At 42.1% G+C, this 15,824-nt stretch overlaps 1 protein-coding gene across 1 annotated transcript; it reads left to right on the top strand.

The window, feature by feature from the left end:
- The first annotated feature begins 444 nt into the window (after window positions 1–444).
- Window positions 445–13,830, top strand: LOC141047190 (uncharacterized). Its single transcript, XM_073542146.1, has 3 exons — window positions 445–462; window positions 1,285–1,375; window positions 12,446–13,830. The coding sequence occupies exons 1-3, from the start codon at window positions 445–447 to the stop codon at window positions 13,423–13,425; spliced, it is 1,089 nt and encodes a 362-aa protein (XP_073398247.1). The 3' UTR covers window positions 13,426–13,830.
- Window positions 13,831–15,824: the final 1,994 nt, after the last annotated feature.

Here is a 15,824-nt window from a genome sequence, read left to right as displayed (position 1 = left end):
CGAGAATTAGCGTTATGGAAGATGAGTCTATGAGGAACATGTTCAGCTGCCGACTCCGAGGAGGAAACTGCTTGTTGTCTGTGGCCTAAATATATAGGTTTTATTAGTAGATGTCAGGGGAGAAAACTAAACCCTGTAAGATAATAAATCTCCTCATATGTTTCCCTTATTATCTCCAGTAATTGTATTATTACACAGGATTCTTATGATGTTACATCGGATCATCTTCTTCTCATTCAGGTCTCTACAATATCAGATCCTCTCAGTGAAGATCTTCTACAGAAGAGAATTTTCCTGATTTACCCATCAAGGATGGATATGGACAGAGACAAGATGGCGGAGAGGATATTACACCTCACCCTAGAGATCCTCTTCCGTCTCACTGGAGAGGTGAGAGATTCTGATGACGTCACATTACATCATTCTTATCTATGGGAATAACAGATGGACAGAACTGGACAGGTGAGGACACTGGAAATGTCTGTAGTGAGATTTATTAATGTGTCTCTCCATTACCAGGATTACACAGTGGTGAAGAAGACCTCTAGTGATCGCTGTCAGGACCCTGTGTCTGAGGGATGGGGAAGACCCCTGAGCCCAATCACGGGGCCTCCACCTCACCCCCTGATCCATGAGGACATCAATGACCAGAAGATCCTAGAACTCATCTACAAGATGATTGAGCTGCTGACTGGAGAGGTGACACTGCCGGGAATGCTGGGACATTATACAGTAACACTATGAAGGGATCGGGGGATGACGGTATCATTGTATGTGTCAGGTTCCTATAAGGTGTCAGGATGTCGCTGTCTATTTCTCCATGGAGGAGTGGGAGTATTTAGAAGGACACAGAGATCTGTACAAGGACGTCATAATGGAGGTTCCCCAGCCCCTCACATCTCCAGGTAATAGACAGGACTAAATACACACGGCCTATAATTATCTGTATGTAGAGAATGAATTCAGTCCCTGTATGTGTTTCCTCCAGATCTATCCAGTAAGAGGACAACACCAGAGAGATGTCCCCGTCCTCTTCTTCCACAGGACTGTAACCGAGAAGATCCCAGTGCTCCTCAGGATCATCAGGTAGATGGAGAGAAGGTGTCAGGAGATCTCCCCTATGATGTGTAGACGGCTGTGAAGGTCTTGTGCTCAGTCTTGTTTTATCCCCCAGTATTATATGTTTTATACTTGTGTAATGAGAGCGGTGGAGGTGGCAGGATTAGAGCTGATCATAGATGAGACTTCTCCATCTGTCGGTGACTTTTACAATATTTGTTTCAGGGTGAAGATCTGACCCATATTAATACTACAGAGACATATGTGAGGGGTGATGAGTGGTGTAAAGAGGAGATTCCCACATATGACTACCCAGGTGAGTAGTAACCACTGAATGCAGAGAAGTCACAGATTCCTCTCAGTCACCGGCTGTGGCTGCTTTATCGGTGGTGTAGTCCGGCCGTATTACCATGATCACCATTTTGCCTCTAGACCACAACATTCTCCTCCACCCAAAACTGTTCAAATGACTTTGGGCATTGAAAGCCCTTTTCTATAGAACTTACAACCTGGAGGATCCATCCACCTCAAAATGCTGACCGTTACCTACCCAGATCTGTAACTATAAAGCCAAATGACAGCGTACGTAGAATGTGCTGACAAGATAGAAAATCACTTGAAAAAAAATATTATGATGGGCCTGTAAGAGAAACCGGAGGGTGATGATGCTGTTGGCTTCCTAGATCCCTGAGATCTTATCGGATGAATCTCCCTTCTGTGCTGCTGAATGTCTCATGGTTCCTAGGGATGAGCGAGTATACTCGTTAGGATTTGGTACTCGGCGAGTAATGCGGTATTCGAATCCTGGCGAGTATTTCACAACTCGCCTCCCTAAGCTGTGCGTGGCTGAGGGCTGTAATATACATTTATTCCCGCCTGCAGGAGATGTGTTGGCTCCAGCCCTGGTGTCATGGAGTCACTCCACATCATAAATTACATTGTTTCTGATCCTAAGGAATTCAGATTACTGCACAATCTCTCCTGAAATGGGGAGCAATATTATTTTCTCTAATCTTCTGCTCAGGATCCATAGTAGCTCCAATGGTCCACCATAAATGAGGGCAACTCTGGTTTACTGTTGTGTAATCTGTATTTGTAGCTTTCAGTCAATGAGATTCTCGTGCTCTGGGGCGGGGCTGTGGGCGGGGCTTTATGTGGAGCGCTGATTACATATTCATCTGTATTGGCCTATGACAGGTCGCTGACCCCTCACTGACCTGCCCCCCATTATTACATAATGCATATAATAGCATTGATATTATTGGTGATAATGCCTATAATATTGTGGCTATTGTGAGGCTTAGAAAAAAAATTACATCCAGCAAAATGTCACCAGCGGCCCCTGCGCAGTAGCCTCTATCTCTTACTTTGCTGGTTGTCACTATCTTCTCTGCTTTCCATATCCCAAGGATTGCCTTGCTCATCGCCCTATAACACCCTTACATGGAATGTGACCTTACACTGGGACCATGGTGTTACCTGCTATTCTGTGGTGTTAGATGGCAAGAAGAATAGTCAGGTAGCTGGGTCAGAACCAGAAGGACAGAATACAGAATCAGAAGACACAAGAGTAGTCAGTAAACGGGCCACGGTCACAACAGGAAACAAATACACAAGCCGCAAGCTGAGCACAGAGGACTGAACCAGAGGAGAACAGCGCTGTATCTGGCAGATTCCGGCCATGTGCTTTGCGCTTTAGTAGGGTGTGGTACTTTCCAATTGGTTGAAGTAGGGAGCAGATTACTCCAGCTGGACAGCAGGAACAGATCCCAGATGAGATTGGACACACCATATGCAGAAGCCCTAATATAACTAAATGACAGAAAACCAGAATAGTCGAAATCCCCATAAAGTGATTCCATGTTATTAATTAATTCACTGAGGGTTATAATCTATACACACGTGGTCAAAATTGTTGGTACCCCTCGTTTAATGACAGAAAAACCCACAATGGTCACAGAAATAACTTGAATCTGACAAAAGTAATAATAAATAAAGCATTTCTGAAAATGAACAAATGAAAGTCAGACATTGCTTTTCAACCATGCTTAACCCCTTCACTACCAAGGGTGGTTTGCACGTTAACTCCCGGGCCAATTTTTACAATTCTGACCACTGTACCTTTATGAGGTCATAACTCTGGAGCTTCCATGGATCCCGGTGATTCTGACATTGTTTTCTCGTGACATATTGTACTTCATGTTAGTGGTAAAATTGCATTCAAATAACTTGCGTTTATTTGTGAAAAAAACGGAAATTTGGCGAAAATTTTGAAAATTTCGCAATTTTCCAACTTTGAATTTTTATGCCCTTAAATCACAGCGATACGGCACACAAAAAACTTAATACATAACATTTCCCACATGTTTACTTTACATCAGCACAATTTTGGAACCAAAATTTTTTTTTGTTAGGAAGTTATAAGGGTTAAAAATTGACCAGCGATTTCTCATTTTTGCAACACTATTTTATTTTTAGGGACCACTTCACATTTGAAGCCACTTTGAGGAGTCTATATGATAGAAAATACCCAAAAGTGACACCATTCTAAAAACTGCACCCCTTAAGGTGCTTAAAACCACATTCAAGAAGTTTATTAACCCTTTAGGTGCGTCACAGGAATTTTTTGAATATTAAAAAAAAAATGAACATTTAACTTTTTTTCACAAAAAAAATACTTCAGGTTCAATTTTCTTTATTTTACCAAGGGTAACAGGAGAAATTGGACTGCAAAAGTTATTGTGCAATTTGTCCTGAGTACGCTGATACCTGATATGTGGGGGAGAACCACTGTTTCTGCGCATGGCAGACCTCAGTAGGGAAGGAGCGCCGTTTGACTTTTTCAATGCAAAATTGGCTGGAATTCAGATCAGACGCCATGTCGCGTTTGGAGAGCCCCTGATGTACCTAAACAGTGGAAACCCCCCAAGTGACCCCATTTTGGAAACTAGACCCCCCAAGGAACTTATCTAGATATGTGGTGAGAACTTTGAACCCACAAGGGCTTCACAGAAGTTTATAACGTACAGCGGTACAATTAAAAAATCATATTTTTTCCACAAAAATGATCTATTCACCCCCAATTTTTATTTTTCCAAGGGTAACAGGACCCTAAAAGTTATTGTGCAATTTGTCCTGAGTACGCTGATACCCCATATGTGGGTGTAAATGACTATTTGGGCGCATAGCAGAGCTCGGAAGGGAAGCAGCGCCATTTGACGTTTTTGGCTAGAATTGAGATCGGACACCATGTCGCGATTGGAAAACCCCTGATGTACCAAAACAGTGGAAACCCCCAACAAATGACACCATTTTGGAAACTAGACCCCCCAAGGAACTTATCTAGATGTGTGGTGAGCACTTTGAACCCCCCAGTGCTTCACAGAAGTTTATAACGACCGGGCGTGAAAATAAAAATATCGTATTTTTTCAACAAACATCATCTTTTAGTCCCCATTTTTTTTATTTTCCCAAGGGTAACAGGAGAAATTGGACCCCAAAAGTTGTTGTCCAATTTGTCCTGAGTACGCTGATACCTCATATGTGGGAGAAAACTACTGTATGGGCACACGTCGGGGCTCGGAAGGGAAGTAGTGACGTTTTGGAATGCAGACTTTGATGGATTGGTCTGCGGGTGTCATGTGCGTTTGGAGACCCCCTGATGTACCTAAACAGTGGAAACCCCCCACAAGTGACCCCATTTTGGAAACTAGACCCCTAATGAACTTATCTAGATGTGTGGTGAGCACTTTGAACCCCCCAGTGCTTCACAGAAGTTTATAACGACCGGGCGTGAAAATAAAAATATCGTATTTTTTCAACAAACATCATCTTTTAGTCCCCATTTTTTTTATTTTCCCAAGGGTAACAGGAGAAATTGGACCCCAAAAGTTGTTGTCCAATTTGTCCTGAGTACGCTGATACCTCATATGTGGGAGAAAACTACTGTATGGGCACACGTCGGGGCTCGGAAGGGAAGTAGTGACGTTTTGGAATGCAGACTTTGATGGATTGGTCTGCGGGTGTCATGTGCGATTGGAGAGCCCCTGATGTACCTAAACTATTGAAACTCCCCACAAGTGACCCCATTTTGGAAACTAGACCCCCCACGGAGCTTATCTAGATGTGTGGAGAGCACTTTGAACCCCCAAGTGCTTCACAGAAGTTTATAACGCCTGGGCGTGAAAATAAAAAAAAACATTTTTTTCCGCAAAATTATATTTTTGCCCCCAATTTTTTATTTTCCTAAGGGTAACAGGAGAAATTGGACCCCAAAAGTTGTTTTGTAATTTGTCCTGAGTAGGCTGATACCCTACATGTGGGGGTAAAACACTGTTTGGGCGCATGGCAGAGCTTGGAAGGGAAGGAGCACCATTTGACTTTTTCAACGCAGAATTGGCTGGAATTGAGATCAGACGCCATGTTGCCTTTGGAGAGCACCTGATGTGCCCAAACAGTGGAAACCCCCCAATTATAACTCCAACCCTAACCTCAACACACCCCTAACCCTAATCTGAGCCCTAAGCCTAGCCCTAACCCTAGCCCTAACCCTAACCCTTACCCTACCCTAACCCTAACCCTAGCGGGAAAATGGAAATAAATACATTTTCTTTTAGTTTTATTATTTTTCCCTAACTAAGGGGGTGATAACGGGGGGTTTGATTTACTATTTATGGCGGTTTTTATATTTGGCGGCTGTCAGACGCTAAAAGACGCTTTTTATTGTAAAAATAGCTTTTGCGTCACCACATATTGTGAGCTATAATTTTTCCGTATTTTGACCCACCGAGTCATGTGAGGTCTTATTTTTTGCGGGATGAGATGACGTTTTTATTGGTACCATTTTCGGGCACGTGACATTTTTTGATCGCTTTTTATTCCGAGTTTTGGGACGCAGAATGAACAAAAACCAGCGTTTCATGAATTTCTTTTGGGGGGTGCGTTTACACCGTTCCGCGTGCGGTAAAATTGATAAAGCGGTTTTATTCTTCGGGTCAGTATGGTTACAGCGATACCTCATTTGGGTCTTTTTTTATGTTTTGTCGGTTTTTTGCAATGAAAACTTTTTTTATATAAAAAATAATTATTTTTGTATCGCTTTATTCTGCGAGCTATAACTTTTTTATTTTTTTGCGGATGATGCTGTATGGTGGCTCGTTTTTTGCGGGACAAGATGACGTTTTCAGCGGTACCATGGATATTTATATGCGTCTTTTTGATCGCGCGTTATTGCACTTTATGTTCGGTGGTATGATAATAAATCATTATTTTTTGCTTCGTTTTTTATTTTTATTTTTTAAGGGGTTCGCTAAAGGGGTTAACTAATGGGCCAGTTTTATAGGGCAGGTCATTACGGACGCGGGGATACCAAATATGTGTACTTTTATTGTTTTTGGTTTTTTTTATTTTGAAAAAATGGATTTATTGGGGAATATTTTTTTTTTTACTAATTTATTTAGCGATTTTTTTAAAATTATTTTTAACACTTTTTTTTACTTTATTACCTTGTCCCAGGTGGGACATCACTGTCCTGTGACAGATCGCTGATCTGTCACATCACAGATCACTGTGACAGATCAGCGATCTGTCACAGGCACTGCTGCAGACTTCCTCATGCCTGCGCTTTGCAGGCAGTGAGGAAGTCAGCTCCCTGCAGGCCCCCGTCGCCATCTTGGTTCTGGGGGCCTGTAGGGAAAGAGCCCCCCGCAGCAGCGCTGCACATTGCGCTGCCGTGGGGGGCTCAGGGAAGCACGGAGGGAGCCCCCTCCCTGCCGATGCTTCCCTTTAACCCCCGGTACACCGCGATCGCGTTTGATCGCGGTGTGCAAGGGGTTAATGTGTCGACACATTGTGCCGGGTGTCAGCTATGATAATTAGCTGACACCCGGCCGCGATCAGCGGCGCTCACCAAGTGGGCGCCGCTGATCGCTGGGACGTAATATTCCGTCCATGGTAGTTAGGTCCAGGGTCACATGGACGGAATATTACGTCCTTTGTAGGTAAGGGGTTAAACAGAATTTAAAAAAAAAATGAAACTCATGAAATAGGCCTGGACAGAAATGATGGTACCCCTGAAAATAATGTGACAAAAGGAACATGATAAATCGCGGAGTGTCCACTAATTAGCATCACAGGTGTCTACAATCCTGGAATCAGTGAGTGGCCTGTATAGAGGCTACAGATACTCACTGTGCTGTGTGGTGACATGGTGTGTATCACACTCAACATGGACCAGAGGAAGCGAAGGAAAGAGTTGTCTCAGGAGATTAGAAAGAAAATTATAGACAAACATGTTACAGGTAAAAGTTATAAGACCATCTCCAAGCAGCACGATGTTCCTGTGACTAAAGCTGCACATAATATTCGGAAATGTAAGCTCCATGGGACTGTAGACAACCTCCCTGGACGTGGCCGCAGGAGTCAAATTCATGGCAAATCAAAGAGATGGATAATATGAATGGTAACAAAAGAGCCCAGAAAAACTTCTAAACGGATTAAAGGTAAACTTCAAGCTCAAGGAACATCAGTGTCAGATCCCACCATCACAAAAATTTTCCTTTAGACCTAATTTTTTTTTACTTTCGTAAGGGTAATAGGAGAAAATGGATGATACATTTTGTTTTTCAATTTCTCCTGAGCATGCCGATACCCCATATGTGGGGGAAATCTACTGTTTGGGCACACGGCAGGGCTCGGAAGTGAAGGCGTGCCATTTGATTTTTTGAATGTAAAATATGCTGTAATAATTAGCGGTTGCCGTGTCGCGTTTGGAGAGCCCCTGATCTGCCTAAACAGTGGAAACCCCCAATAAGTGACACCATTTTGGAGACTAGACCCCTTTAGGGAACTTATCCAGATGTGTTTTGAGCACCTTGAATCCACAGGTGCTTCACAGAAGTTTATAACTTAGAGTCGTCGAAATAAAAAAAATAACATTTTTCACAAATAATTCATTTTTTGCCCCATATTTTGCATTTTCATAAGGGTAACAGGAGAAATTGCTCCATACAATTTGTTGTGCAATTTCTCCTGAGCTCGCCGATACCCCAAATGTGGGAGAATACTACTGTTTGGGCGCATGGCAATGCTTGGAAGGGAAGAAGCGCCATATTGGAGAGCAGATTTTGCTGGAATTGTTTGTAGGTGACATGTCAAATTGTCAGAGCCCCTGACGTGTCTAAACAGTGAAAACCCCCAACACGTGACCCCATTTTTTAAACTAGACCCCCAAGGAGCTTATCTAGATGTGTGGTGGGCTCTTTGAACCCCCAAGTGCATCACAGAAGTTAATTACGTAGAAATGTGAAAATAAAAAATCAAATTTAAAAAAAAATCTTTTCGCCCTCCATTTTTTATCCAAAGGGTAGCAGGAGAAATTGGACCGCAAAAGTTGTTGTGCAATTTGTCCTGAGTATTCTGACACCCCATATGTGGGGGTAAACCACTGTTTGGGTGCATGGCAGAGCTCGGAAGGGAAGGAGTGTCATACTGGAGAGCAGATTTTGCTGGAATTGTTTATAGGTGACATGTCACATTGTCAGAGCCCCTGAGGTGCCAGATAAGCATAAGACCCCCAAAGTGACTGCATTTTACCAAATACTTCCCTGAATGAATTCTTCTAGTGGTGCAGTGAGCATACTGACACCACAGCTGTTCCATAGAAAATTATACCATTGGGCAGTGAAGAAAAAATAATTAAATTTTACCACTAAAATGTTGTTTTAACCCCAGATTTTACATTCGAAAATAGGTAGATAGGTGAATGGTCACTACACCCATAGATGAATTCACAGAGGGGTGTCATTTCCAATTCCCAGAAGGGTGTCATTTCCAAAATGGGGTCACTTCAGGAGGGATTCTGCTGTTATGGTACTTTGGAGAGCCGCTAAGTGCCAGAACAACTGAAGTGACTCCATTTTGGAAATGACACCCCTCTGGGAATTCATCTATGGATATAGTGACCATTTTCACTACATGGATGATTTCCAGAAACTCGTAGTAGAAGTTTTAGAGCAAAAATTGCAAAAATGTCATTGTAGTGCCCAATATATTGTGCCCAGCTTGTGTCTCTGGAGACCTCCCCCCAACTCACCCTGGAAATTGTTAAGTCAGCTCTACTCAATTGTGTCTGTCACTAAATAAACCAAATGCTTGAATGTCAAAACAGTTCAAAAACGTGGTTCTGTGTGGAAGATTGTAAAGCCGTCATGGAGGCATAAGGCTGGCAGTGATGGGCATTGTGGGTAATAATAGCGGGGATCATGCCTCATTCCTCTCTAGGAACATACACGACATCTTCTCTGGGGGTTCTTTCTTGTTTCAGTTACTGGGATGAGTGCAATAAAATGTCGCTCAGTGAGTCTTCTGACATCTTCACATTCTAAAGGATTGGCGGGGACAAAATTTTCAAAAACAAGATTTTCAGTGACCTTTTCCTGATAATCAAGGAAAGTATCTGCATTTCCGGCTTTTTTGTATAACACAAAAGAATTATATGTGGCCACCTCAAACAAATACATGACTAACCTTTTATACCAGATCTATGATTTTCTTGATACCTGGTATGGCTGTAGAACCTGATCTGCAAGGTCCACACCCCATATATTTGTTGTAGTCAATGACAGACCAAGGTTTTGGAGTAGTGGATCCCTGTTGGTCTGCAGTGGCCCTTGTGGCATCTGTGTGGATTGAGCTCAGGATAAAAATATTTCATTTATCCTTAATATTAAGGGCAAGCAGCTCTCCATTGTGTAAAGCCCCTGACTGCCCCTTTTGGAACTTTTTGCTGACCAATGATTGTGGAAACCCCTGATGGTTTTTGCGAATGGTCCCACAAGCCCCTATGTTATGTTCAACCAGACTTTTAAATAGGGGTATGCTGGTGTAGTAGTTGTCAACATACAGATTGTAGCCTTTCTTTTTGTAAAAATGGAGTTATCAGCTCCCAAACCATTTTTCCAGATGTCCCCAGATAAGTAGGGCATCCTGGTGGGTTTAGTTGGCTGTGTTTCCTCTCATAAATGTGAAAAGCTGATGTGTATCCGGTTGAACTCTCGCACATTTTATAGAGCTTTATTCCGAACCTTGTCCTCTTAGAAGGAATAAATTGCTTGAGGTGCAGTCTTCCTTTGAATTTTACAAAGGACTCATCAATTGAAATGTTTTCTGTTGGGGTGTAGAGCTTTAAGAACTTTTCTGTCAAGTCTTCGATGATGGGTCTGATTTTGAATAGTCTGTCATGTTCTGGGACATTTCTGGGCAGGCATTGACTATTGTCGTTAAAATGCCAAAATCTCATGAGCATTTCATAACGGGTCCTAGGAAGAACAGCAGAAAACATTGGGGTGGCTTGAACAGGGCAGTTGGACCAATAGGACTGAATGCTCGTTTCTTTAACAAGACCCATAGCGAATATAAGTCCTAAAAATGTTTTAATTTCTAGGATATTAGTTGGTGTCCATAAATTTGACCTAGCATAATAGGATCGTGGATTCTGGCTGATGAATTGGGAAGCATATAAATTTGTAGGACAATATGCTCTAGCAAGCTGTCAGAAACAAATTAAAAAAAATAATTGGTCCAAAATTTTCCACCTCCACATTTATACCAGGAATGGCATTAAAATTAGGGATGAATGGAGTAGCCGAATCCGAAGCCTCCCATCTGGGAAATGCTACATCAAGAGGCAAAGCCCCTTGGACATTGGTGTGCGCCAATTCCCGAGCACTAGGGACAGCACTAGTACTGGGCATTGTTCCCTGAGTTGGAGACATTTCTCCAGAAGCGCTATTTGTCCTTCTTGTTGTACTGGTCCTTGTGTGTGAGGATGGACCAGAATCACTGCTCATTTCTGAGCTATCGCTGTCGCTGCTACTAAAGCCCTCGAAATCCACATCACCATCTGACACTGCACTTTCTTCACTGTCAGAAGATAAAAGTGCATAAGCCTCCTCTGCACTATAATACTGACGGGACATTTTATTCATTTTATTTTTTTTATAAATAGAAAACTATGACGTGCCCAAATTATTGGGGAGACAATTGAGAAAAGCCTAATTCTTTAGCCTACCCCTAACTTTAGGATAAACCCTAACTTTAGCCCCAACACTAACCCTAACTATAGCACTAACCCTAACCTGCCTTACCTGTTTTTTTTTTTACTTTATAGCACAATCGCTGACTGACACAGCTGTTGGCAGCAGCACTTGTAACACTGTTTCTCCTCTAATCTCTCACTGACAGGAGATCTGAGGAGAAACAATGTTTTCATGAGGCAGATCGCCCGGGAAATTTTGCTGCTACAACAAACTCTCCTAGTGATTTGTCTCATTGGCTGGTGTGAGGCTGACGTCATCAGGACCTAAACCAATCAGGTCTCGATGCGTACGGGGGTCACAGGAAGTGTTGTGTGGCGGAATCCCCTCATTATATGGTACGTGGGGGTCCCGATGAGCATAAAACCGCTGACCGTAGACAAACATCGGCATTGCACAAAGCCCTGCTAGCGCCGATGTCTATCTACCGTTGGCAGTCATGAAGTGGTTACGTTAAGGGTACCATAGTTTCTGTCTAGGCCTATTTCATTAGTTTTATTTTTTTTTTAAATTCTGTGGAAGCATGGCTGAAAAGCAATGTCTGACTTTCATTTGTTCATTTTCATAGAGTTTTGATTTATTATTACTTTTGTCAGATTCAAGTTATTTCTGTGACCATTGTGGGTTTTTCTGCCATTAAACGAGGGGTATCAACAATTTTGACCATGTGTGTAGGAGGAGTGAATATTTTGACTCCACAGCAACTTTCCGGAAATTACCACGCAGTGGATGTTGGAGAGTGATAATTACACATTTGCCATTTTCTTACCCAGCACATAGTGCCCAGATTGTGCTCCAGGAGACACCGCAAATTAAGTGGATTCTTCTCACTATAATATTGCTAAATACAGGGATCCTAAATGTTGTTTGCGCACACTGCAAGACTCCGAAGTGAGAGCGGATTTTGCTGGATTGGTTTATAGAAACCTTGTTGCTTTTCAACAGCCTTTGAGCCACTAATAGTGTGGGAACCTCTGTTTTTCCATTGACAGATGATGGACCTGAGTGGGGACTTGTTTTTGTGAGATGAGAATTGGTATTATTTTCGCCTACATAACATTGATTGGTTTCTTTTTATTTGATATTTGGGAGGCAGAATGAACCAACAGTTGAACACCGCACACTACTGGTTCATCCAACAAGGTTTTCTATTAGACGGTGAAGTGTCATTGTCTTGGTAAATAATTAAAGTTTTTTACATAGCTTGCCATTTTTATGGACAGTTTAAGTAGAAATATTAAAAAATATAAAACTCAAGGATATTTTATAAAAATAAATTTTTCTTATCTTAGCAGATGACTGTACCAGGAGGTCAGAGGGACAGCTGACATCTTTAGTTTTGAAATCTGATGATCTTGAGATCCTACAACGTACAACTGAAGTGATTGCTATTACTCCAGATATACCATCATCCATTCACAGCAAAGATCTGTCATCTGATCCTGTGAAACAGGTCCCATCTTCTGATTCATTACCGACTACTAAGGAAAATCAAAGTCACAAAAGAGGCATTAAAAAACAACCTGCTCCTAAAGCAAAGAAGTCATTTTCATGTTCAGAATGTGGGAAATGTTTTAACAAGAAATCACATTTTGTTACACACCAAAGAACTCACACGGGGGAGAAGCCTTTTTCATGTTCCGAATGTGGGAAATGTTTTAACTGGAAATCAGATTTGGTTAATCACCATAGAACTCACACAGGGGAGAAGCCTTTTTACTGTTCAGAATGTGGGAAATGTTTTAACTCAAAATCACAATTGGTTAATCACCATAGAACTCACACAGGGGAGAAGCCTTTTTCATGTTCAGAATGTGGGAAATCTTTTAACACCAAATCACATTTTGTTACACACCAATTAACTCACACAGGAGAAAAGCCTTTTTCCTGTTCAGAATGTGGAAAATGTTTTAACCATAAAGGGAATCTTGTTACCCACCAGAGAATTCACACAGGAGAGAAGCTTTTTTCATGTTCAGAATGTGGGAAATCTTTTAACAACAAATCACATTTTGTTACACACCAATTAACTCACACAGGGGAGAAGCCTTTTTCCTGTTCAGAATGTGGAAAATGTTTTAACCATAACGGGAATCTTGTTAAACACCAAAAAACTCACACAGGGGAGAAGCCTTTTTTATGTTCAGAATGTGGGAAATGTTTTAAAATGAAATGGAATCTTGCTAAGCACCAAAGAGCTCACAAAGGAGAGAAGCCTTTTTCATGCTCAGAATGTGGGAAATGTTTTAACCAGAAAGGGAATCTTGATTAACACCAAAGAACTCACACAGGAGAGAAGCCTTTTTGATGTTCAGAATGTGAGAAATGTTTTACTCAGAATTCAAATCTTGTTACATGTGAGAGAATTCATACAGCAGAGAAGCCATATTCTTGTTCAGAATGTTTTAAATGGAAAAATAAATCTTGATCGCCATCAAAGAACCCACATAGGGAAGAAGACTTTCCTGTTCAGAATGTGGGAAATGTTTTAACCGGAGATCACTTCTTGTTTGACATCAAGTCACACAGGGGAGAAGCTTTTTTCATTTTCTTAATGTGGATAATATTTTACTTGGAAATCAACTGTTAATAAACATCAGAGGCATCACATAGGGGAGAAGGTTTTTTTTTATAATGTTGGAATAGTTTTAATCAAAATTGAATCTTCTTAAATGGGTTGTCTCTTGTCATTCCTCATGTTTGTTGACAAAAGGAAAAAAATAAACTTTATTACTTCCAAAAGTAAAACTATATCCCTAATTCACCCCCTGAAGGTTAGTCAATAGGTGACTAATAGAAAAAACATATATCCCACATCTCAGTATATAGGGTGAGGAGATGTATACACACTCACTCTCCAAGCCTCTCATTTCTACGACTCATCAGGAGACTATTTAATATTGACCTATATCCACGCCAGACTAGACAAAATAAAAACTAAAATCATGTATCATGTTATCTGAAACAGTCAGAAAACTAGCCACATATCGGCAGATCCCAGACCTCAAACTATATACTGTGTAAGTTTATAAGCCACTCCAGTGTCAGGAATAGATAGTATGTGAAAATACAGTATAATTCTTGTGTTTTTCTCCTATAGGGACTGCCCTAGTTTGGGATTGTAACAGCTGTTAATTAGTAGTGCAGACAAATTGTCCTAGACCAGTGATGGCGAACCTATGGCATGCAGAGCCCTCTCTGCTGGCACGTGGTATCACCTCATCTACAAGTGTCCTCGCTCCAGAGCTGCAGCTTCCTGCCTCACATGGCAGTCAGCGACGCGGCTGGATAACATCATCATTCAGCTCTGCAGCCGCTGTGCTAGTGAGAGGAAGCTTCCGGCAAGTGCGCGGAGAGGTGTGTGTGTAATGATGGGGGAGAGGGCAATGATGGGAGTGATGGAGAAGACAATGATGGGGAGAAGGCAATGATGGGAGTGATGGAGAAGGCAATGATGGGGAGAGGGCAATGATGGCAGTGATGAAGAAGGCAATGATGGGTGTGATGGCAATGATGGGAGTGATGGAGAAGGCAATGATGGGGGAGAGGACAATGATGGGAGTGATGGAGAAGGCAATGATGGGGAGAAGGCAATGATGGGAGTGATGGAGAAGGCAATGATGCGGGTGATGGGGAGAGTGCAATGATGGCAGTGATGAAGAAGGCAATGATGGGGGTGATGGCAATGATGGGAGTGATGGAGAAGGTAATGATGGGGAGAAGGCAATGATGGGAGTGATGGAGAAGGCAATGATGCGTTTGATAGGGAGAGGGCAAAGATGGGTGTGATGGAGAGGGCAATGATGGGGTGGTGAGGAGGAAATGATGGAGGTGGTTGAGCAATTTCTACAATAAGGGGTCAGGATGGGGCACATTTCTACATGAAGGGGATCATGATGGGGCACATTATTAAAAGAATGGGGCATATTACTACAAGAAGTGGACAATTATGGGGCATATTACTACAAGAAGGGGACAATGATGGGGCATATTTCAGGGTAGAATCTGCTTGCATTCCATGCTAAAATCTATCTATCTAATCTGCATTTTTTTCCATAAAGATCAAAACAACTGCTGTGTCTGGAAAGGGCAGTGTGAGTGGCTCAGTGTCAGTGTGTGATAAGCAATCATGAGCTTGAAGCCCCCCTGCTGAACAAAAGAGAAGACTGCAAAGGTAAATTTCAAATCAATGAATTGTTTACATAATAGAATTGATCATCAAGGTTTAGGGACGGCAAGCGCTGTACAGGCAAGAGAGTTGGCAGCTGCGGACTCTCCTGTGCAGCGCTTATGATGGTCACTGCTGAGTAGTTCTCATTCACTTTCAGTGCTGCAGGACCTTGAGACGCCACTACACATTTTTCATCACACAAAATTGCCCTGGTGGCACTTCGTCATAAATAATTGGATTTTAGGTTGCAGTTTGGGCACTCGGTCTCAGAAAGGTTCGCCATCACTGCCCTAGACTAATCTCAGTCTTCAGACGGCCCAATATGTACCACTCAGGGAAAACTCACCTGCTCCAAAGATCATTAGCAGCTTCTAACTAATGGCCATGCTGCGGTCTGTCAAGGAATGAGTGCAATATCGTTATACAGACTAGGGATATGTGCAATCATAATGTCTGGGAGATCTGTGCCATTATTTAGTATGAATATGGAAACTATTTCT

This window comes from Dendrobates tinctorius, unplaced genomic scaffold (genome assembly GCF_039654945.1).
Source record: "Dendrobates tinctorius isolate UK_male_01 unplaced genomic scaffold, ASM3965494v1 ptg000126l, whole genome shotgun sequence".
NCBI lineage: Eukaryota > Metazoa > Chordata > Amphibia > Anura > Dendrobatidae > Dendrobates > Dendrobates tinctorius.
Note: the sequence above shows the minus strand (reverse complement) of the source record. Positions and strands in the feature narration are given on the sequence as shown.